Source organism: Protopterus annectens, chromosome 7.part0, assembly GCF_019279795.1.
Source record: "Protopterus annectens isolate FY-2018-M chromosome 7.part0, PAN1.0, whole genome shotgun sequence".
Taxonomy (NCBI): domain Eukaryota; kingdom Metazoa; phylum Chordata; order Ceratodontiformes; family Protopteridae; genus Protopterus; species Protopterus annectens.
In genome coordinates, this window is record NC_056739.1 from 124235272 (window position 1) to 124259459 (window position 24188).

The 24188-nt window shown below is 45.9% G+C and overlaps 1 protein-coding gene across 1 annotated transcript in view; it reads left to right on the forward strand.

Annotated features, from left to right (window-relative positions):
* SNRPC (small nuclear ribonucleoprotein polypeptide C) overlaps positions 1-24188 on the forward strand; it is a 280157-nt gene that overhangs the window by 190742 nt on the left and 65227 nt on the right. Inside the window, exon 4 of the mRNA XM_044076559.1 lies at positions 8984-9076. Coding sequence (XP_043932494.1) covers positions 8984-9076 — 93 coding nt within the window. The remainder of the gene's footprint in view (positions 1-8983; positions 9077-24188) is intronic.

Consider the following 24188-nt stretch of genomic DNA (forward strand, 5'->3'; position numbering starts at 1 on the left):
TGGACAGAACAAAGCCATTCAGGAAATCTGAGCAGCTCTTTGTGTCCTATGCTACAGGTGCTCAAGGAAAGGCTATTTCCAAACAGACAATTTCAAAATGGATAGCCCACTGCATACGCTTTTGTTTATCATTTCATGGAAAAATCTGTACCTGTATACATCAGACCCTACTCCACCAGGGCTACAGCTACCTCTGCAGCTTTCCTCAGGGGGGTCCCTACCAAGGACATTTTGGAAGCAGCTACTTGGAGTTCAGTGCACACTTTCTCCAAGCACTACCACCTTCCACTATACTCAATCTAGAGCGGGCTTTGCCGCAGCAATCCTGCAGGGCATCCTCGCCCCTCCTAGTTCCACTTAGTGCCTACCACCTTTACTTAGCTTTGGGATTCTACCCATCTGTAATGACTGCAGTTGTATGCACGATGAACATAGTACAGTTTTGTACCTACCATAAATGTAGATGTTAGAGTGCTCATACAGCTGCAGTGGTTACCCTCCCACCATCCCCTCTTAGGACAGGCCTTATGACAAACACCTTTATCATACAACCTAATTGGGGTATTCTTTTGTGGTGTATTTGCTTGCAACTACTGTTTTTGATTTATCTACCTTGCATGTTTGCATAATATTATGTTTTGCCTTCCTTCTGGGGGCACCTGACATCTGGGGCAAGAAAAACTGAAGAAAATGGCGTTGGCTGCCTCTTTTATACCCCTACCGCACTGACGTCAGGGAAGAAGCGACGACAGACGCCGGACCTAGACTTTGGAATTCTGCCAACCGAGGACCTGCCTGACGGCAGGATAACCCATCTGTAATGACTGCAGCTGTATGAGCACTCTAACATCTACATTTATGGTAGGTACAAAACTGTACTTTCCTCTTTGCCTTCCTCTTCCCCTTCCTTGCAGTAGCTTTTTACTCTCCCATTGGTTATGAGTACTGTAACTATGGCACAGTTGTGTAAAATCTTGCCACAATGGTAAATGTCCTTCTCTTCACTATTGCAGTGTTCAATCCCTACCTTCTACCCCCTTTTCTGCCCTTTTCTGTTGAATATCTGTTTGACCAAGGGATTTTTACCTTTCCCTTTCGGCATCTTTTCCCCCTGGATGTACATGTTGCTGTTTCTCCTGGGGCACTTCATTTCTGAGTTTGCATTTGTACATCACTTTTATGGTCTACGCTGAGCATACGTCTGAGGTATGAACCTATCAAGGCTTTTAAAGGCTTTGATATACTGGCCAGACATGGGACTATCCTCTGAATGAGATCCCACAGTTTGAATAATACAACAATTAAGAGAAGGACATATACTGTTACGGCAACATTTCATACAACTGTACCTTCTAGGGGTAACTTAGTTAACTGCCAATATCAATATCTTAAAAGTACATAACTTTCATTTCAGGAAAGTTGAGTTTGGTATGCTTTTCAAGTATTTATGGGTTTTATCCATCTGTGTTAGTGTGGTGCATGTGCCAGTCGGAGGTAACCTCTTTTATGTGTGAGACAGACTACTAAATTGGCATACGGAGTAAAGTATTTTCGGCAGCAATCCACTGTACGTTAAAGGTCTTTGGGAAAGGTTCCCAGTCACATGTCCTGTGGTTTGCCATAAAGTGGGTTGGCAAATGCTTATTTGTGGGCCTGAGCACTGAATGCTGCTTGTGTGTGGATCATTCTTTTGCTAAATTTCCTTTTAGGGTGTTTTGCTCATCTACGTAATTTCCCCTTTAGAAGGATGTTAAAACTGTAGACGTGCATTTCAAGAGGTAGTTTTGCAGAAGTTGAATTACCTCGAGCTAAAATGAGGCATATTTTTTTTTCTTCATTTGCAAAAGGTGGGTAATCAAGCTACTCTTTTCAGATAAGCAAAAATCCACCTAAACTCTGGAATTTATGTTTTGGTAGTGTAGAATAAAGTTTTGTGAGCAAAGACTGTGTGCTTTTCTTTCAGTTTAACTTTTTTTTTGTCCATAGTATTAGGCTGTTACTGCAGAAAGTTGTTGCAGCAGTGGCAGGATAACAGCTGGCAAATGTCATGCTTCAGTGCCATGCAGAGAGTTACTTGGCCTTGACTGTGTTAAGGGAAATAAATGCTGCTTAGTTCACTCATTGCAAAAAAGCATCTCCGGTGTAGTGTTTTTCACAGAATTTCCCTTGGCAGTCTAGCTTGAAAATGACTGAGGATATGACAAGCTAGTAAAAATTGTGATGTTAAGTTGTCTATCTCGCCTTCATTCTTGCTGGATGGGTTCGGAGCCGAACCTCGGCTCCGATTCGGCCACTCTAAAAGCTCGAGAGCTAGTTCCACCGGCTCGAGGCTCCCCTATATCCCACAATGCTAGGTGGTAACTCCTCAGATCTCATTTGCCGCTATAGCGATCGAGGTGCTCTTCAACCGGCTCGTCAGGTTAGTTAAGACTAAGTTTAATCTTAGACCCCCTTTTAAGTTAGTTTTTCTTCATTATTTTCTAAATTAGGTAGTTTCTTACCATTCCTTTCCAAATTTTCCACTTTTCCAAACTCACTAGAGTTCTTCCCTTGGGCCCTTAGGCCCAGTCCCCCTCCCTTCCTAGTAGTTGGAGTGACTGTGTTTTTGTAGGGATTTAATTTTCTAAATTACTTACTAATTTAATTTAATCTAAATTTCAATAAGTGTAATCGGGGTGTGTGTGTGTGTGAGATTACACTTTTCTTCTTTAGAGATGTCTAAAGAATCAAAGGTCTCGGGCTTTAAGAAGTGTGACTCATGCTGTCAGAAGATGTCTCTGACAGACGGTCACACTTCTTGTGTATACTGCCTGGGACCTTTTGCACCTGCAGGACTCATGTGCTGTTTGCCATGGCTTCAGCCCTAGAGTCCTGCAGGAGTGTAAAAATAAGCTCATTCTAAGGGGCTTATTGAAGCCTTAGGGTCCCCCCGACTCAATCTTCGGGGAAACCCTCAAAGCCTGCCAGACCATCGGCTCCGGTATCGTAGTAGTCTTCTGGGGTTTCGAAGGCTGTTCGAACATCGGCTCCGGCTGGAGCCGATGATTCTCGAACTCATGTCTCTACTATTTCCTCGGCTCTGGCCGGAGCCGAGGTAGACACCGGTGAGTCGGCTCCGATCAGATTGTCGGAACCGACCTCCAGAAAAAGGTCCTGGTCACCATCTATCGGCTCCGTTCATTCGGCTCCAGCATCACCGTTGTTGTCTGAATGGAGCCATAGATCTCACTCCTCTAGGTCGTCGAGGCTATCAGGTCATGACCTTCAGAGGGTAGTGAGTCAACTTAAGTCCGAGGCACTGGCCCAGATGCTTCAAAGCCCGACTCAACAGTTGATGGCTAATCCCATCACTCAGAATGTTCCTCCTCTGACTCCCTTGAGTTCGGAGCCGGGGCGGCTTGGACCCGAGACTGTGGCTGCGTCGGAACCGATACCGTTGTCGGTACAGTCGTCTGCTCCGATATCTTCCTTGGAGGAATCTCGGTGCCGGACTTCCCTCGTCAGCTCCGAGGGGGCGAGTGGCATCCGACCCTTGTCCAACCCCGCTCTCTCTCTCGGTGCTTCGGTGCTGGTGAGTTCGGCTCCGACATCGGCCTCAGAGCCATCACTGTCTGTGCCGGGGGAGGTTTCCAGCTTTTCAGAGCGGAGACCTCTGGCTCTGCCTGACCGGGGTGCTTTAGAGGTCATGAGGAGCGTGTTAGAACCTGGTTCAACTCCACAGTCTGCTCCATCTGCCCCTCCCTCCACGGTGCCTCCGGTGATTTCTGCTCACTCCCTCATCCCGGATCATAGAGAGCCAGCTCCTCAAGTATCCCCAGTGGGGATCATCTCCTCTTCCGAGGCCTCTCCTGACCCGGTAGGAGAGCCTCCTAGGAAGAGGCAGTGCAAGAGGAAGCACATAGACTCCCCTGAGTCTGTCACCTCTGACACTGATTTAGAGGATTCTGAAGTTTCCCCTCGTTCCTCCTCTGAAGATGTCTCTCTTGCAGACATCCTAGAGATCTTAAAAAAAGAGGGGGAATTGGCCAGCCCTCAACCCTTCAGAGGATGAATCAGTGTATCTTGAGGCGTTTGGCTCTCGCCCTTCCACCTCCTGGGTGTCCCCTCCCTTTGACCCCCTTATGCAAGTGGTGGCAAAGAAGGCCTGGATGGCTCCTGACTGTGTGGACCCCACCCCCAGGAGACCATCAAAATTTATCACTGCTCCCAAGGACAAAGAATTCTTGACCAACGGCATCTCTGTGGATGCTATGGTGGTGGCTGCGGCCACCAAGAAGGAGCTTAGCTGATCCTTCAGTGCCTGTCCATCCTCCTAACAAGGAGTCTAGGACTATGGACAGGTACGGGAAGCGGATGTTCTCGTCTGCGACCTTTTCTATGCGCTCGCTGAATTACCTGTGTCATTTCACTAGTCTCCAGAGAGATTTGCTCAAGGAAGCGAGCGAAATGTTAAAGGATCCAACAGCTGCGGGTTTTCAGGATAGGATGAACTCTCAGCTGGCGACCCTCAACTCATTAGTTAACTCCTCCATGCGCCTCCTTTCGTATGCGGCGGATGGAGCGAGTAGAGCGGCAGGTACAGGTGTGGCCTTACGTCGGCACGCCTGGATGCGGCTATGTAATTTTGCGGACCCTTTCAAGGCGTCCTTCACTAATTCCCCGTTTGATGGATCATCCCTCTTTGGTCCTCAAGTGAAGGAAACCCTGACTAGGTGCGAGACTGAAGGCAAGACTCTCTATGCCGTGGGAGTCCGTTTTTCTACTCCTTCTAGGCCAGAAGGGGGGAAAGGTGTGGTTCCGCAAACCATCTCAGGAAGATTTGCCTGACGCACAGAGTCTGTTCCCCTCTAGAGGCAGAGGGGGGAACAATAATGGTAGACTCTGTCCTGGAGGCAGAGGGGGCCCGCAGAATCAGGACAGTCTAGAAACTTTCTCAGACAAGCCCTTTCAGCATCCCTGAGGGATTGCCCGACTCCACCTTCGGAGGCAGTCGGGGGAAGATTATCTCTGTACCCAGAAGCCTGGCTATCCCTAACTCAAGACAAGTGGGTACAGTCTATCATTTCCGAAGGCTACAGAATCCCATTCTTTCTCATTCCAAAGCAATCCAAAAAATCCCTTCCAGACGTTCCACCCAGTCAAAGGGAGCAAGCAGCACTAGAAATTTCAAAGCTGCTTGCAAAAAGAGACATTCAACCAGTTCCAGCAGACCAACAAGGATCCGGAATCTACTCCAAATTCTTTTTGGTTCCAAAGAAAACAGGGGACTGGAGACCCATTTTGGATCTCAGCAACTTGAACAAGTTTCTCAAGAAAACAAAGTTTCGGATGGTCACGCTGCAGTCCATTCTACCCCTTTTGGGGCGGGACAACTGGATGTGCTCTATAGATCTCCAGGATGCGTACTATCAGAATGAGTCGACGCTCCAGGAGATTCCTCCGCTTCAAGCTGGGAACCAGTCATTTCCAATTCAGGGCCCTGCCCTTTGGACTCACTACAGCCCCCCCGAGTGTTTACCAAATGCATGGCAGTGGTCGCCTCTCATCTGAGACTACAAGGATTCCAAGTGTTTCTGTATTTAGACGACTGGCTCCTTACAGCCCCCACCAAGCATCTTCTGCTTCTTGCCAGAGATTACACTTTTCACACGTCAAACACTAGGCATTTCAATAAATTACGAAAAGTCTGTCTTGTCGCCTTGTCGTGTTATTACCTTCATAGGTGCAAATCTAGACACAGTCAACATGTCAGCCACACTCACAGACCAGAGAATAGCAGACATACACAGACAAGTCTCCCTTGTCTTGCAGAGCAACAAGATCAAAGTCAGGCTGATCCTAAAGGTATTGGGGATAATGGCGGCTGCTATCCCTCTCCTCCCTTTAGCCCGATTTCACATGAGAATTTTACAATGGATGCTCTTCACACAATGGTCATACCAACAGCTTCCAATGTCCCATTCCATTGCGATAACACAATCGTGCAGGAATCTTCTTTCTTGGTGGATCACATCCCCCCAACTCTTTCTGGGGAGACCCTTTGTTCCTCCCCCTCCGGTTGCTACTCTGACAACGGACGCCTCCCTGATCGGGTGGGGGGGGCATTACCAGGGCAGGACGGTCCAGGGCACGTGGCAACCTTTCGAACGCCACTTGCACATAAACGTTCTAGAGATGAGAGCAGTGGTGCTAGCGTTGCAAGCCCTACAAGACTCTCTTCCCAAAGGAACTATAGCAATTCAGGCAGACAAATATGTCTGTAGTGTGGTACATCAACAAACAAGGCAGAACCAGATCCTACCCCCTATGTCGAGAGGCACTCAGACTGTGGCAATGGACGATTTCTTCTCAGCGGTTTCTGTTAGCAACGCACATTCCCGGGAAGTCCAGTGTGATTGCGGACAAATTGAGCAGAGCTATTCTCATGCCTCACGAGTGGTCTCTGAAGAATTCAGTGTTGGGGAAAGTTTTTCGAAAGTGGGGCCGGCCTTGCTGCGACCTTTTTGCTACTCCCCAAAACAGCAAGTGCGACGATTTTTTCACCCTCTTTCCCCAACCAGGCCACCCCAGCAGAGACGCTCTAGTCCACGATTGGCCCCGTGGACTTCTGTATGCTTTTCCCCCCTTCCCACTGATATCTCAACTAATACAGAAAGCCATCGCTCAGAAAGCTTCCATGATCCTCATTGCCCCTTACTGGCCTCGACAGGTTTGGTTCCCATTTCTCCACCGTTATCTGTTGGAGCAACCTTGGCATCTGGACCCAGTTCCAGACCTCTTGACCCATCAGTCGGGTCAGTTGCACCACTCCCTCCCTTCTCTGAACCTCACAGCGTGGTTCCTCCAATTCCAACTCTAGCCAGGCTTCCTCTAATATCTCATTCAGTTCGAGATATTTTGATAGCCTCTCAGAAGTCTTCCACTCAGAAGATTTATCATAGTAAGTGGAAACGTTTTTCCTGTTGGGCGCAGTCAAAGGATATAGATCCTTTCACTGCTTCCATTCAATCAGTTTTAGACTTTCTAGTCGAACTTTTCCACTCTGGTTCATCTCCGTCTACCATCAAAGTTCAATTGGCAGCAGTATCGAACTTTCATATTGGAGTCTGAGTCCTCCATTATGTCTCTCAAACTCTGCAAAGCCTTTTTAAAGGGAGTTTTTCTCCTCAAACCACCTATCAGGGATCCTCCTCCTCAATGGGATCTCAACCTGGTTCTAGCGTCTTTAATTCTTCCCCCCTTTGAACCTGTGGCTTCATGCTCAATGAAGTTACTATCTTGGAAAACACTCTTTTTGGTAGCTATTACTTCAGCCAGAAGAGTCTCTGAACTCCATGCTCTGTGTAGTCGATCCCCTTATCTCTTGTTTCATAAGGATAGGGTGTCCTTGCGTACTAACCAGTCTTTTTTGCCTAAGGTAGCTTCACCGGCAAATTTGAATCAAACCATTGATCTTCCGGTGTTCTTTCCTAACTATTCCAACCGATCAGAACAAAAATTACATTGGTTAGACGTTCGTCAACTTGGGTACTATTTAGACAGGACCAAACAATTCAGGAAGTCTGATCAAGTGTTTGTTTCCTATGCAGAAGGTAGAATGGGCCTTCCAGTTTCTAAGGTATCTCTTTCTAGATGGCTTACTTCGTTGATCACCTTTGTGTATGGGATCAGACATCAACAGTTGCCAACCAAACCCAGGGCTCATTCAACTAGAGCTTTAGCCACATCTATAGCTTTCCAAGACAGACTGCCTATTGATTTGATTTGTTCTGCAGCTACTTGGGCTTCTCCCCATACTTTCATTTCTCATTATAAGTTGGACTTAGCCTCTAGGGACCGAGCCAACTTTGGTTCCACTGTATTCAAGAGTCTGTTCTGATAGGCCACCCGGGACAAGGTGCTAGGGACGCGGTCCCATCCAGCAAGAATGAAGGCGAGATAGACAACTTAACATTTAGAAGTTATGTACCTACCATAACGTTCCATGTTAGTTGTCTTCTTCTCGCCTTCTTTCTTGCGTCCGTCCCCTCCTTCCTCCTAGCCTGGACAGACCTAGAGGAGTTTGTTTTGTGACCTTTTTATCCTTTTCCATATAATGGAATTTTTCTAGCTGGGCCTAGCTTACAAACGAGATCTGAGGAGTTACCGTCTAGCATTGTGGGATATAGGGGAGCCTCGAGCCGGTGGAACTAGCTCTCAAGCTTTGAGTGGCCAAGTCGGAGCCGAGGTTCAGCTCCGAACCCATCCAGCAAGAAAGAAGGCGAGAAGACAACTAACATGGAACGTTATGGTAGGTACATAACTTCTAATTTTTGCAGTGCATGCTAGGCAGCCATAAGCATTTTCCCCTCCACAGCCCTTATGCACTTAGTTTGACGTAGCCACTTGATTTTAAGAGACGTCCAATGCCTAGATACCCTGAAGTTCCTGCTGACTAACAGAAATTAAATTGTTTGAGAGCTGTTGTGAATGGTCACTGTTGAGTTGCCTAAATTAGCAAGCGATAGGCCTATTGACATAAAGGCAATAATTTTAAACCCCCTTATTAGCACAACTTGGAGTATTGCCTGTCAAATAATGCAGAAGGAGCCAAGCTAGATGCAACTAAAGTTTTGCTTTCTGTGAGTGGCTGTCAAATCCAGGAAGCTGCCCTTTTAAGGCAGTGGACAGACTGTCCATTTTGTGTCATGGAATGACAGACTGCTGTGGTGTACATTGGCTATAATTCGTATGTGTGGCAGCTTGCATAAGGAGTTTTGTTTTTAGTTATAACTATGCAGAGGCATTAGTATTGCACAAATTGGCATGCATCAAAACCTGTTAGTTTGGTGTGTCCGTTATGGCATCCTTTCATCCTTGCTTGACTATGCTAAATTTGTTGTTAATATCGTCATGAAAAGTAATTTTTTATTGCATTTAAATTTAAGAGCATGGAGAGTACACCTCTTGATTAGACAATAACATTTTCTGTGTTCTCACTTAGCGGCTGCGTTCCAGCAGGGCAAGATTCCACCTTCGCCATTCCCTGGAGCTCCGCCCCCTGGCAGTGCCTTGATTCCTCCTCCTCCCAGCCTTGGTAAGTTTGGCCCTTTTTATTGAAGTTTTCCTTTGTGTAGAACACTAAATTTTATTTAGTAGTTAAGCTGACATTTAATCTGGTCATGGATAAGTGGTTCGTGGACATGGAAGTGTTTAATGCATTTGTACAGTATTCACTTCCCATAATCTGTAGATGTGATTTTAAGAAAATTAACTGAACAGGTTTGTTTCCTACTTGTTCATTTCTCCGCTTGACTTTATCTGAGTAATTTCATTTGTTTGTCTTCCTTTCAAGCTTGCTTTATGCCTCCACTCTAACATTGTACCATCACCAGTTTTAAATCTTTGTCATTTGAATGTTTTTGCTTCTGCTGCCATGGTTTAATGGGTTCTCTGTCAGTAAATTGTTCTGAACATTCTAAATGTACATTGCATACTTTCTCCGATTCTGGTCCTGGTCATGTCCGAAAAGGTGTCCATAGGCCAGCTCACCTTCCCAGTTATTAAAAAAAAAACACGGGGTTGGTAGGTAAGTGAGGATTCACGATGTGCAAAGACGGTGGGCATTTCTTAACACTGGGCCATGTCTCCCTCAAAACAGTTTGTCCTTTTTGTTTTCTCTGAAGGTTTACTGATCTGTTGGAGGCGGTATACATAGATTCCTGGGCTATGGTAGAATATTTTGTATATCCAGTCCCTTTAAAATTAGGGATTACACTGTTTGTCCTGCATCTCTGACTCAGCTAATGCCCTGAGCTTATTTGCTATGGTAAGACGTAGCATTTTTCTTAATATGCCTACAGTTTATTGGTGCGTTTATAGATCCTTTACAGCAGTTTGAGCAGGCAGTCTTTCCTGTGAAAGAACGTTAAAGCCAACTTCACGCTTAAGACAGAAGTGGTGAACTTCACGACACCCATGCACACGGATAACAGAGGTACGACTGCTGAATCCTACACAAATGCACTTTATAAGCACAACCACAAAATAAAGGGGAGAAACTTCTGCACACCCTGGACATACACAGACAGTTGCGCTACTACTTGGACAGAACTAAAAGTTACAGAAAGACTGACCAGCTGTTTGTAGCATATGCTGCTGGGGCGCAAGGAAAAGCAATTTCCAGACAGACAATTTCAAAATGGATAGGAAATTGCATTCGTTTTTGTTACTCCTTCCATGGAAAAACTGTGCCAGCTGACATTAGACCTCATTCCACGAGAGCCACAGCCACCACCACAGCCTTCCTAAGAGGGGTGGCTACCAAGGACATTTTAGAAGCTGCTACATGGTGCTCCGTGCATACATTTGCCAAGCATTACAATTTACCTTTATACTCCAGATCCAGAGCAGGCTTTGCTTAGCTACACCATCCTTTACTTAGTACCTCCACCCCCAGATTGGCTATGGTATTCTACCCATATGTGATGACTGCAGATGCATCCTTGAAGGACATAGTACAGTTTTGTACCTACCATAAATGTAGATGTCCGATAGGTATGCATCTGCAGTCAGGTTTACCCTCCCTCCTTCCCCTCTGTGGTATACTTCTTGGGTACTTACCCCTCTTATAGCTAGCTTGGGGGGATCTATTATGGTGTATTTGTTTTTATAGTACTGTGCATGTTTGGATTTGTTTTTGCAATGCATATCTCAAAATTTTAGCCTTCCTTAGAGGGCACCTGGCATCTGGGGCAAGAAAAACTGAGGAAAATGGCGTCGGCTAATGCTTTTATACCCCAGGCGCTCTGACGTCGGGGAAAGTGCGACATCAGCCGAGGCCAGACCCTGACTTTGGAATCCGGCCGACCGAAGGGCTGCCTGAGGCAGGACAACCCATATGTGATGACTGCAGATGCATACCTATCGGACATCTACATTTATGGTAGGTACAAAACTGTACTTTCCTCCTACCATTAGATCCCACTCTACCAGGGCAACAGATACCTCTACAGCCTTTCTAAGGGGGGTTCCTACCAAGGAAATTTTAGAACCTGCAACTTGGAGTTCTATGCACACCTTCACCAAACACTACCACTTACCTCTTTACTCTAAGTCCAGGGCGGGCTTCGCCACTGCAGTTCTGCAGGGCCTCATTGCCTCCACTAACTCTACGATACCTCCCCCCTACCTTAGCTTTGGGATTCTACCCAAGTGTGATGACTGCAGCAGGGTAACATGATGAACATAGTACAGTTTTGTACCTACCATAAATGTAGATGTTAGTGTTCACCCTGCTGCAGTCCAGGTTACCCTCCCTCCATCCCCTCTGATCTACTGGCTAAATCTCTGCTATGCCTTACTGATGTATTTGCTTATAGCTGAAGGGATTTTGTGTTTGTGCAGTGTTCACACCATTTGGTACTAATTCTGATCACCCTTTAGGGGGCACCTGTCATCTGGGGCAAGAAAAACTGAAGAAAATAGTGTCTGTTGCAATATATATATACCCCTGGCGCACTGAAGTCAGGGATGAAGCGACAGCAACAGATGTCGGACCAAGACTTTGGAAATCCGGCCGACTGCAGGACCGCCTGACGACAGGATAACCCAAGTGTGATGACTGCAGCAGGGTGAACACTCTAACATCTACATTTATGGTAGGTACAAAATTGTACTTTCTCAGTTTAATTATCCTGAAATGTCATCTGTTAGCCATCCGACTACTGGGATTCTGAAAAAACGCAAAGATAAAGACCGACACAGGCCGCCGTGGTCCAAAACCGCAGACGACTCTTCTAAGCCAGTCACTAGTTTGCCGGTACTCGGTGAGGCGCTTTCGCAGTCCCTGATGCCCGCTACATCTGATTCACAGGCCTCTACTGAGACCCATTCCTCCTCTAAATCAGGACTGCCTGTTTGGCAATAAGGCTGAAGAAGTTTTTAAAAAGATGGAAGATAAAGCTAAATCTATGCAAACTGCTAAAGATTTCTTAAAAGTGCAACCTCCAGGATTTAGTAGGCACTGGCCTACTAAGAACTGGTCCTTTCCAGCCACTTCAGATCCTCCCAAGCCTAGACACAGCAAAAACCCCAGGTTTCAGTCCCAGGGGACCCTCAGGACTAAGCAGTGGGGGGGGGGGGGCCTCCACTTCCAAAACTAGAAATAACAAGACCCCCCCTCCCCCCATGGTACAGTCCAAATGACTTCTTTTAAAATTCCCAAGCACTTATCTTTTAACTGCCCCTTTGCAGGGAAAGATTGCTCTTCATGCAAAGAACTGGGAACTCATAACCCAGGACAAATGGGCTTTAAATATAGTGTCCCAGGGATACAGATTTCATTTCCACATGTTGCCAACACCAAACTGGTGGCCAGACCTGCCCCCAAATTAGTGGGCAGAGGCTCAAAAACAAGTACTTTCCCTCTTAAGCATGGGGGCTATTCAGCTGGCCCCAGAAGAGGAAAAGGGACAAGGTTTCTATTCCAGGCTTTTTCTGGTACCCAGAAAAGACAAATCATGGCGTCCAATCCTGGACCTGTCTACTCTAAACACCTTTCTGGAGATTCCAAAATTCAAGATGTTGACTCTTCACCAGTTGCTCCCTATGCTAGGCAAATATGCCTGGTTGGCAACTCTAGATTTAAAAGAGGCATACCTGCACATCCCAATCAGGGAATCTTGCAGAATATACCTACTCTTCAAAGCAGGCTACTTGCATTATCAGTTCTCTGCGCTGCCCTTTGGCTTATCTACTGCGCCCAGGGGATTCACAAAGTGCCTGGCTCCAGTAATTGCATTTTGCAGGCAAAGAAATATTCAAATATATCCATACCTGGACGATTGTCTAATTCAGGCAGAAAGTCAGGGCATACTTTTAAATCATCTGGCATTTGTAAAAAGGGTTCTAACTTGTCTGGGGTACACCATAAACAAAATGAAATCACAACTTGTACCCTGTCAACAGATTACATTCCTGGGTGCAAGCTTGCATACAACTGCCCAGATGGCTTTCCTCACGCCAGAGAAGCAAATTCATTTGGTAACTTAAAAACCCTGCTATGTGCTAGACAAATACTGCAAGCCTTGGGGTTCATGGTCTCCTGCATTCTTCTAATTCCATATGCAAGACTGCATATGAGGAAACTACAGTGGTATCTAAAAAGTCTGTGGAGTCAGCATGGTCACAGCCTGGAAACAATTATTCCCATCATACCTTGCCTACGCCTGGAGTTCCTATGGTGGACAGAGGCATGCCTCCAAAACAAGGGGCTACCATTCACACTACCCCCTGCCGCCCAAACCCTAACTACAGATGCATCAGATTATGCATGGGGGGGGTTCACCTGGCAGGGAAGTGCATTCAGGCCAAAATAACCAAAATCAAATGCACCTACATATCAATCAAAAAGAAATGTTAGCTGTTCAGAATGCTCGGTCAGCCTTCAAGGACTACATTCTTCCAGGACAACTAATGCTGACAACACCACGGTTATGTGGTACATAAACAAGCAGGGGGGTACACATTCCTACCCCCTCTGCAGACTAGCCATGGCATTGTGGAACACAGCCTTGAGCTACCAAGTGCACTTTCAAGCTCAATTCCTGCCAGGAAAATTGAATACACTGGCAGACTAAGCAGAAACTTAATGGACCCACACGAGTGGAAACTGGAACCACAGATTTTCAACATGTTGACAAGCGAATGGGGGAGCCCAGACATGGATCTATTTGCTTCCCCCCAGAGATACCAGTTGGGCAAGTTTTGCACAAGGACTCATCACAAACTAGCCTGGAAAGTGGATGCTCTGTCCTTCAGCTGGAAAAACAGTCTACGCCTTTCCCCCTCTACCTCTGCTCTCCAAAAGTTCTACTAAAAGTCAAGCAGGAAAACCAAGGATGATTTTGGTTGCTCCAGACTGGCTGCGCCAACACTGGTACCCCCTCCTGCGCAGTGTCACAAATATCTCCATGGCACCTGCCTCACACCCCTTCCCTGCTGTCTCAGCAGGAGAAAAATTCTGCGCCCTCAGCTTCCAACATTGAATCTTGCAGCCTGGCTAATTACTTAAATTCACCCTTCTCGTCCCTCAGCAAACCTGTGATGGATGTCATCTTGGAGGCGAGGAGACCTATTACTAGAAAATCTTATGCTGACAAATGGAAAAGATTCTGTGCCTGGAACCAGTCTTTAGGGATGAGCACAACAGCGCCCAATTTACCTCAGATTTTGCAATACTTTGAGATGCTGCACAAGGGCCTGTCTTTTTCCTGCATTAAAATCCATGCCTCAGCTACTTCAGCTCACTACAACACAGAACCACCCCTCTTCTCAAGCAGTATCTCAGAGGGGCAAAAAACTTGAGACCACCCAGGAGAGCTCCTTCCTCTGCCTGGGACCTTAACTGTGTTTTGGAGAAACTCACTCTACCTCCTTTCGAGCCAGCTGCTACTGCAGACTTAAAATGTATTTCTTGGAAAACAGCCTTCCTTTTTAGCAATCACTTCAGCTAGAAGTATATCTGAATTACAGGCCCTTATGGCAGTGGAGCCTTTCATAATCTTTCATCGGACAGGGTATCTCTCAGGACCAATCCATCCTTCATGCCCAAGGTGGTTTCCAGTGTGCCTCTTAATCAGTCCATTCATTTGCCAACCTTCTTTCCCAATCCACAGAACAAAGGGGAACGGATTCTGTATTCCTTGGATGTGCACAGACCACTTGGATTCTACTTGGACAGGACTAAATCTCAAAGAAAATCTGAACAATTGCTAAAGGGGCAGAGGGGAAGGCTGTTTCAAAACCATTTCTAAATGGATAAGCCATTGCATTAATTTCTGCTATAAGCACCATGGAAAACCTATCCCCCAGGGGATCAGATCTCGCTCCACAAGGGCTGCATCTACTTCTGCAGCCTTTTCTCAGAGGTGGTCCTACCAGGGATATCCTAGAAGCTGCTACCTGGAGTTCTGTAATACTTTCACCAAGCATGATCATTTACCAATTTTCTCTAAATCCGGAGCTGGCTTTGCCGCTGCTGTCTTGCACGGCCTCATAGCTGGCCCTAATGCTGTACAAACTCCTCCTCCCAACCATAGCTTTGGGAATCTACCCAAATGTAATGACTGCAACAGTGAAACACAAAGAACATGGTACAGTTGTGTACACTTACCATAAATGTAGATGTTAGTGTGTATTCAGTGTTGCAGTCCTGGTTAACCTCCCTCCAGCCCCCTAGTTTTTTCTGGCTATACCTCTGCTTTCCTTTACTATGCTTAAAAGCCTTTTTGGTGTATTTGCTTTTGGTTGGAGGTATACTTTTTTGTGTTCGTGTTTATTTGCTCTCCATTAGGGAGGCACCTGACATCTGGGGTAAGAAAAACTGATGTAATGGCATCGGCTGCATGATGATCTTTGTGTTTCACTGTTGCAGTCATTACATTTGGGTAATCCTGCTGGCAGGTTGCAGTCTGTCGGCCTGAATTCCAAAGTCTTGGGTCCTGCATCGGCTGCCGTTGCCCCTTCCCTGACATCAGGTTGTCATGGGTATAAAAGAAGCAGCCGACACCATTTTCTTCAGTCTTTCTTCCGACACCATTTTCTTCAGTCTTTCTTGCCGCGCAGTGCCTGAAGCAGAAGCAGTTCGTAAATGCCGGTCGGCTGACTCCTGAGATTTTTGTGTTCGAGTTTCAGATCCAAAGCCTTCAATAAAGCTAAGTACACCGTAGGGGAAACTTTTTTTTTTTTCTTGCTCCAGACTGATGTCAGAAAAAGTAAATTGTATTTCTGGTCGAAAGCAAATACCTCATAAGGACTTTCACTCTTACTGTATTCCTTGCCTAGGCCCTGATCATAACGTTTCTGGTTGTCGGTTTTGTGCTAGATTGAACCAACGCACTATTAAGCGTTGGTATGATTTTGCTTTAAACTATTTTGGACGCCGGTTTAATTGTCCAGAAATGTCGTCTGATAGCCATCTGACTACCGGAGTTCACAAAACACGCAAAGAAAAGGAGAGAGATAAACAGAGGCCCAAAATCGGCGATTAAGCTTCTCCTAAGCCAGTCGCCGGTTCTCAGTGAGGTGCTTTCGCAGCCCCTGACACCCGCTACTTTAGAGTCGCAGGCTGCTACCGACTCCCACGTGGAGTCTGCTATGCCGCTGGAAACTCGAGGTATTGGAGCCTCTGACACTATTCTCTCAGATTGGTCCAGAGCAACTGGGCAGGCACCAGCTTCTGAGGTTGTATTCAGACCTAAACATCTATACATTAAACCAACTTCAGCTTCAAAGGCAAAAACTAAAGCACCTTCTAAAGCAAGGAAACAAACTCAAGAGCCACGTGGACAGGCCTCTATGCCCAAAAAACAGATGCTCAAAATGGACGAAGACTTGATTAACTTAATCAGGGGTTCCTGTCCCCCTCCTAATAAGAGGTCTAGGCAAGAGACAGACTATGAATCTTCAGATCAGGTTTCTATTTCTTCTGATTCCTCTTCTGATCAGGAATATTCTCTTTCCCTTATGAGGATTCTGATGCTGAAGAATCTGTACCTTCAGCTTCTCCTCCAGGGGACTATTCTTTTGGGGAAACCTTGCATACCTTGAGGGAGCACTTCCACTGGGAGAGCCAAGATTTTTCAGAATCTAAAAAGAGGCTCAGGAATTTCCTTTTACTACCTCAACACAGGCCTCTAGCCATTCCACCTGTGGTGGACATTGTAGATGTGTTTTCGGAGTCTAGTCTGACCCCTGACTCCTTACCTCCAGCTCCTGTTAAGCCTGATGGATATTACAGATGTTCATCGTGTTTCACTGTTGCAGTCATAACTGTAGGGTGCTCCTGCCGGCAGGCAGCCCGAGGTCGGCCAGAATCCCAAAGTCTGGGTCCGGCGTCGGCTGTACAAGCCAGTACCCTGACGTCAGTACGCTCTGGTACATAGCCCTCAGCCGACGCCATCTTCTCCAGTCTTTCTTGCCCTGCGGTGGAAAGCAGCTCGCAAGTCGTTGGTTGGCGATTTTCGAACAGCGTTTTTGGTTGTTGTTGGTCCGAAGTTCTTACTTCTCTTCTCAAAGCTAAGTACCCCGTTGGGGAATCTTTTTCTTGTTCCTCCGATGTCAGAAAAAGTTAATAATTGTATTACGTGGGAAACAAATACCTCATAAAGATTTCCACTCTTACTGTCTACCTTGCTTAGGCCCTGACCACGACGTTTCTTGTCGGTTCTGTGCCAGGTTTAATTCTCGTACTATCAAACGCAGGTACGACTGGGCTCTGAATTACTTTGGCAGACGCTTCAATTATAGAATGTCGTCGGATGCTACCGGAATTCAAAAGAAGCGCAAAGACAAGGGCAGGCCTCTGAGGTCCAAACAGGACTCGTTGCAGCTGGAGCCAGCGTCCGGTTCGGCTGTCGTCAGTGAGGTGCTTTTGCAGCCCCTGTCGTTCGCCACTTCTGAACCGATGGCCGATACGGACTCCCATGGGGAGCCATCAAGGCCTTCTATTTCATCTGCTGCAGGACCTTCGGACGTCGCTCCCTCGGATGGGTCCAGAACCGCTGTGCAGGTACCGGCTTCTGAGGGGGTATTCAGGCCTACTCACATCACTATTTCAAAGGCAAAGACAAAGACTCCTGTTAAGTCCAAAGCTCATGCTACTTCTGAATCTACTCCCCGGACACAGAAGCAATTGTTAAGGATGGCTGAAGATTTGCTTACTATGATTAGGGGTTCTCACCCCCCCCCCCCCGAGAAAAGGCCTCGACGGGATGTTCCTATGGATTCCTCTGACCAGGCTTCTATATCTTCTGTCTCTTCCTCTGATCAGGAATATTCTTTTCCTCCTTATGAGGATTCGGATGCTGAGGACTCCTTGCCCTCTGCCTCTCCGTCTGAAGATTTTTCTTTTGGGGAAACCTTACATGAGATGAGGGAACATTTTCATTGGGAAGGTCAGGATTATTCTGCTTCCAAGAGGAGGCTTAGAGAATTCCTTCTTCCTCAACATAGGCCTTTGGCTATCCCTCCTGTTCTTGACATTGTGGTTGATGCTTTTAACGAGGCTAATTTGAATCCTGACTTCATGCCTCCTGCTCCCTCTAAGCCTGATAGGTTTTATAGGGTTCCTGAGTCTCATTTGTTCTTGTTTAAGAATCCTTCTGCAGATCCTGAAACTATATCTCAGGGCTCTAAGGCTGCTAAAGTTGCTACTTCTAAGAATCCTCTTCCCTCTGAGAAGGATTCTCATGCCTTAGACAGGTGAGGTAAAAATGTATATACTTCTGCTACCCTCTCTGTTAGGGCTTTAAATTGCCAGTTTCATATGTTTAAGTATCAGCAATTTCTTTTCTGTTTTAAAGCAAAAGCTTGCCTCCCTTCCTGCATGTGCAGAAGATAAGGAACTACAGGATGTATTGCATGCAACTGAACAACTGAACAAACATAGCTTGCATTGTGGTTTTGATGCTTTGGATGCTTCTTGCAGGGCCGCAGCCTCTGGTACTGTTATCAGGAGACATGCTTGGCTTCGTGAGCAAAGTTTACCTGAACAGGTTAAGGCTAAATTATTAGATGCCCCTGTTCAGCATGATGTTCTTTTTGGATCTAAGGCTGAGGAGGTTATTAAAAAGATGGAAGAAAAGGCAAAATCTATGCAAACTGTGAAAGATTTCTTGCAAGTTCAGCCTCCTAGATTTTCCAGGAATTGGCCCTCCAAAAATTGGTCCTTTCCCACGTCTGACAGGCCTCAAAAGGGAAGATATAGACGCTCCAGAGGTCGTGGCCAAGCTCAGACCTCCTACAGATCGAGACAATGGACTGCTTCTTCACCTAGACGGGGAGAAGACAGATCCCAATCTCAAAGGAAGCAAACTCCATGACACTCTCGGTTGGGCTACAGGACCTCTTTACCTGGATGCCCCTCTCGGAGGAAAACTTTATCTTTTTTACAGAAATTGGACTCGTATTACCCAGGACAAATGGGTATTGGACGTGATTTTAAAAGGCTACAAATTCCACTTTCATACCTTGCCAAGGGCTTTCGGTTGGCCAGATCTGCCAAAACATCAATGGTCAGAGGCCTTAAATCAAGTGGATGCTCTTCTGGCCATGAGAGCCATAGAGCCTGTTCCACTCTGAGATGGGAAAAGGTTTTTATTCAAGACTGTTTCTGGTTCCAAGAAAGCAAAGCTCATGGAGACCTATTCTGGACCTTTCTGTGTTAAACACCTTTTTGGAAATTCCAAAATTCAAGATGCTTACTCTGCAGCAGCTGATTCCAATGCTCTCTCAGGACGCCTGGATGGTGACATTGGATGTAAAGGAAGCTTATTTACACATTCCCATCAGGCAGGAACGCAGGAAATTCCTCAGGTTCAAGGCAGGTTCGAGACCCTTTCAATTCTCTGTACTGCCCTTTGGTTTATCTACTGCGCCCAGAGTCTTTACCAAGTGCCTGGCACCAGTAGTGGCTTATTGCAGACTCCAGGGGATTCAGATTTACCCCTATTTGGACGATTGCCTTATTCAGGCAGACCGCAAGGATCTTTTACTTCAACATCTGGATTTTGTTCATCTTCTCCTCCTACTGGGATTTTCAGTGAACACAAAAAAGTCACATTTGATCCCTTCTCAACAAATGGTATTTCTGGGAGCCCTCTTAAATACAACCTTACAAAGGGCCTTCCTCACTACAGAAAAACAAATACAGCTGGCTTCAATTTTGAAGACTTTGGCAACTCTACCTCAGCTCACTGCAAGGAAATTCCTGCAGGCATTGGGCTACATGGCTTCTTGCATTCTATTGATTCCAAATGCAAGGCTTCATATGAGAAAGCTTCAATGGTATCTGAAAAGTGTATGGTCGCAGCATTACCACGATCTGGACACTCTGATTCCTCTGATCCCCTGCCTCCAGAAGGAGTTCCTTTGGTGGTCCAGGGTGTGTGCGTTAAACGAAGGAAAGCCTTTCCGTCCTCCTCAACCTTCTCAAATCATAACCACGGACGCCTCGGATTATGCTTGGGGAGCACATTTTCTAGGCAATTGCCAGCAGGGAACCTGGACAAAGGATCATCTTCGCTGGCACATCAATCTGAAGGAAATGTTGGCAGTTCAAAATGCTCTTCTAGCCTTCAAGAACCTTTTGCATCCAGGACCTCTTTTGATTTGCACAGACAACACCACAGTCATGTGGTACATAAACAAGCAGGGGGGTTCTCATTGCACCCCCTTTGCAGACTAGCTATGGCTTTATGGGACACAGCTCTAAATCTGAATCTACATCTCCAGGCCCAATTCATACCAGGAGAACAGAATCTCTTAGCAGACAGCCTGAGCAGGAACATTTTAGATCCTCACGAATGGATGCTAGACACCAACTTATTCGACAAGATTACTGCAGTTTGGGGATGCCCCCAGATAGATCTGTTTGCATCCCATCTCAATCATCAGCTGCCTCTCTTTTGCACCAGGTCATTCCACAAAACAGCTTGGAAAGTGGATGCCCTGTCCTTCAGCTGGAGAAACCTTTTGGGATATGCCTTCCCTCCTCTTCCTCTTCTTCCTCGGATTTTACTAAAGATAAAACAGGACAAGCCCAAGTTCCTCATCTTGATTGCTCCAAATTGGCCTCGACAGTTTTGGTATCCAACTTTAAAGCACCTGTTCTTGGAACCTCTTGGATTCTCCCTCTGAACCCTTCTCTTTTGTCCCAGCATCAGGGTCAGTTGCTACATTCCAATCTCAAGACCCTTTGTCTGGCAGCTTGGCTCTTCAAAGGAATTTGATCTCTTCTAGTCTTCCCAAACAAGTTTTGGATGTTCTTTTGGAAGCTAAACGACCTAGCACTAGGAAATCCTATGCCTCTAAATGGAAGAGATTTTGCATTTGGATGCAGGACCGAGGCTTGGACCCTCTGGTACCTGATCTCTCTTCTATTTTGCTTTACCTTTCGGATCTTTTGTCTAATGGACTTTCCTTTTCTTCCATTAAGATTCATGCTTCTGCTATTTCTGCTCATTTCAATACTGATCCTCCTGTTTTTTCTCATCCTTTGGTGAGACAATTCTTGAGAGGGGCTAAGAATTTAAGGCCTCCCAGAACCCCTCCTGTTCCTGCTTGGGATCTTAATTATGTTTTAGAAAAACTTACTTTGCCTCCTTTTGAGCCTGCTCCATCTTCAGATATTAAGTTTTTATCTTGGAAGACAGTTCTTTTGTTAGCTTTGACTTCTGCCAGAAGGGTCTCAGAGTTGCAAGCTCTCATGGCTGTGGAACCATACCTTATTTTCCACCAGGACAGAGTATCCTTGAGGACCAATCCTACTTTCATGCCTAAGGTGATTTGAAGTGGCTTTGAATCAAACAATTCACCTTCCTACCTTCTTTCCTAATCCTCAGAATAAAGGGGAAAGGATTTTGCATTCCTTGGACGTGCACAGGCAGTTACGATTTTATTTGGACAAGACTAAAGAGTTCAGAAAATCTAACCAATTGTTTGTTTCTTTTGCCTCCAGTTCTCTTGGAAAGGCTATTTCCAAACAAACTATTTCCAAATGGATTTCTTCTGGAATAAGATTTTGTTACACTCATCATGGGAAACAATTTCCAGGTACTGTGAGAAGTCATTCTACTAGAGCAGCTGCTACTTCTACAGCTTTTCTCAGGGAGTTCCTACCAAGGATATCTTGGAAGCTGCCACTTGGAGTTCTGTGCATACTTTTCCAAGCACTACAATCTCCCTTTGTATTCTAAGACCAGGGCAGGCTTTGCCTCTGCTGTTTTGCAGGGTCTTCTTGCTGCCCCTTCTGTCTAAACCTCCCCCCTTTTTTCACTGCTTTGGGATTCCACCCTACAGTTATGACTGCAACAGTGAAACACGATGAACATAGTACAGTTGTGTACACCTACCATAAATGTAGATGTTCGAGTGTCTTCACTGTTGCAGTCGGTGTTTCCCTCCCTCCTGTCCCCTCTTTTTCTCTTTGTGGTGTATTTGTGTTTCCTAGTGGGATTCATTTATGATTTATTAGGGGCTTCTGACATCTAGGGCAAGAAAGGCTGGAGAAGATGGCGTCGGCTGAGGGCTATGTACCAGAGCGTACTGACGTCAGGGTACTGGCTTGTACAGCTGACGCCGGACCCAGACTTTGGGATTCTGGCCGACCTCGGGCTGCCTGCCGGCAGCAGCACCCTACAGTTATGACTGCAGCAGTGAAGACACTCTAACATCTACATTTATGGTAGGTGTACACAACTGTACTGTTTCCTGACTCTCATAAATTCCTTTTTAAAAACCCTGCTGCAGACCCAGAAACTATCTCACAGGGTCCGAAAGGAGTTGAGACTTCCGCTGCAAAAAAACCCTACCCCCTCTGACAGAGATTCTAGGGCACTAGATAGATGGGGGAAAAAAAGGTTTACACATCTGCTACCTTGGCTATAAGGGCCTTAAACTGTCAGTTTCATATGCTCAAACATCAGCAATATGTCATGGCATTGCTTAAACAGAAAATGATAAACTCTGAATGTGTAGAAAACAAGGAAATGCAGGATTTATTGCATGCAGCTGAACAAGTTGGAAAGCATACTTTGCAATGTGGTTTTGATTCTTTGGAGGCCTCCTGCAGGGCCGCAGTTACAGGTTCTGTAATTAGGAGGCATGCTTGGTTAGAGGAACAAAATCTGCCTGATCATGTCGGTTAAATTATTAGATGCACCTTTACAGCATGCTACTTTGTTTGGTGGTAAGGCAGAAGAGGTGTTGAAGACAATAGAGGACAAAGCTTAAATCTATGCAAACTGTCAAAGATTTTTTTACAAGTACAGCCACCTAGGTTTAGTAGACACTGGCCTACAAAGAATTGGTCCTTTCCTGTGTCACAGATCTCAAGGGGGCAGATCCCAGACGCAAGGTTCATACAGGCCAAAGCAATGGGACGCTTCTACATCCAAGGTTGGAGAAGACAAATCACAACGATACAGGAAACAGCCCCATTGACTTCCCCCTACCTGCACCAAGCCCTTGTCTTCTGGCAGCACCTTTAGGGGGAAAATTAGCACTTTTTTCTCCAAATTGGCACATTCTAACCCAGGACAAGTGGGTTCTAAATATAGTGTCACAAGGCTACAAGTTCCACTTCCATACCCTTCCAAAGACAAACGGCTGGCCAGATCTGCCAAAAAATCAATGGGCAGAGGCACAAAAACAAGTCTCATCCCTCATGGACATGGGGGCCATTCAACAAGTACCAGAGCAAGAGCAGGGAAAGGATTTTGCTAGACTGTTCTTGGTACCCAGAAAGGACAAGGCCTGGAGACCAATACTGGACCTATCTATTCTGAACGCATTCCTGGATATACCAAAATTCAAAATGTTGACTTTGCAGCAGCTTCTGCCCATGCTGGGTAAGAATACGTGGCTGGTGACTTTAGACCTAAGAGGCATACCTGCATGTCCCAATCAGGCAATCTTGCAGAATACCTCAGATTCAAGGCTGGCTCAATGCATTACCAATTCTCTGCACTGCCCTTTGGCTTATCTACTGCGCCCAGGGTCTTTACAAAGTGCCTGGCACCAGTAATTGCATTCTGCAGGTAGAGGAATACAAATATATCCTTACTTGGACGACTGTCTAATTCAAGCAGAGAACAAGGACATTCTTCTACAGCATCTGGCATTTGTGAAAAGACTTCTAACATGCCTAGGGTACACAGTCAATGAAAAGAAATCAAAACTAGTACTCTTTCAAGAAATAATATTCCTGGGTGCAAGCTTAAATACAACTGCCCAGATGGCTTATCTCACGCCAGACAAAGGCAACTGACTATCTATTTCATAATGTTGGCAACAAAGGCCAGTTATCTGCAAGAAAAATTCTGCAGGCTTTGGGCTTCATAGAATCCTACTAATTCATATGCAAGACTGCATATGAGGAAACTTCTATGGTACCTAAAAAGTGTTTGGACTCAACATTGCTACAGCCTGGAAACAATGATTACTCTCATTCCCTGCCTGCAGCAGGAGATTTGATGGGTGAAGGCTTGTCAACAGAACAATGGACAGCCATTCACATTACCCCCAGCCTGACGGGCACTAACAACGGATGCATCATATTATGCCTGGGGGGCCCACATGGCAGGAAGATGCATTCAGGGCACATGGTCCTCAAACCAAATGCATCTACATATCAATCAAAAAGAGAT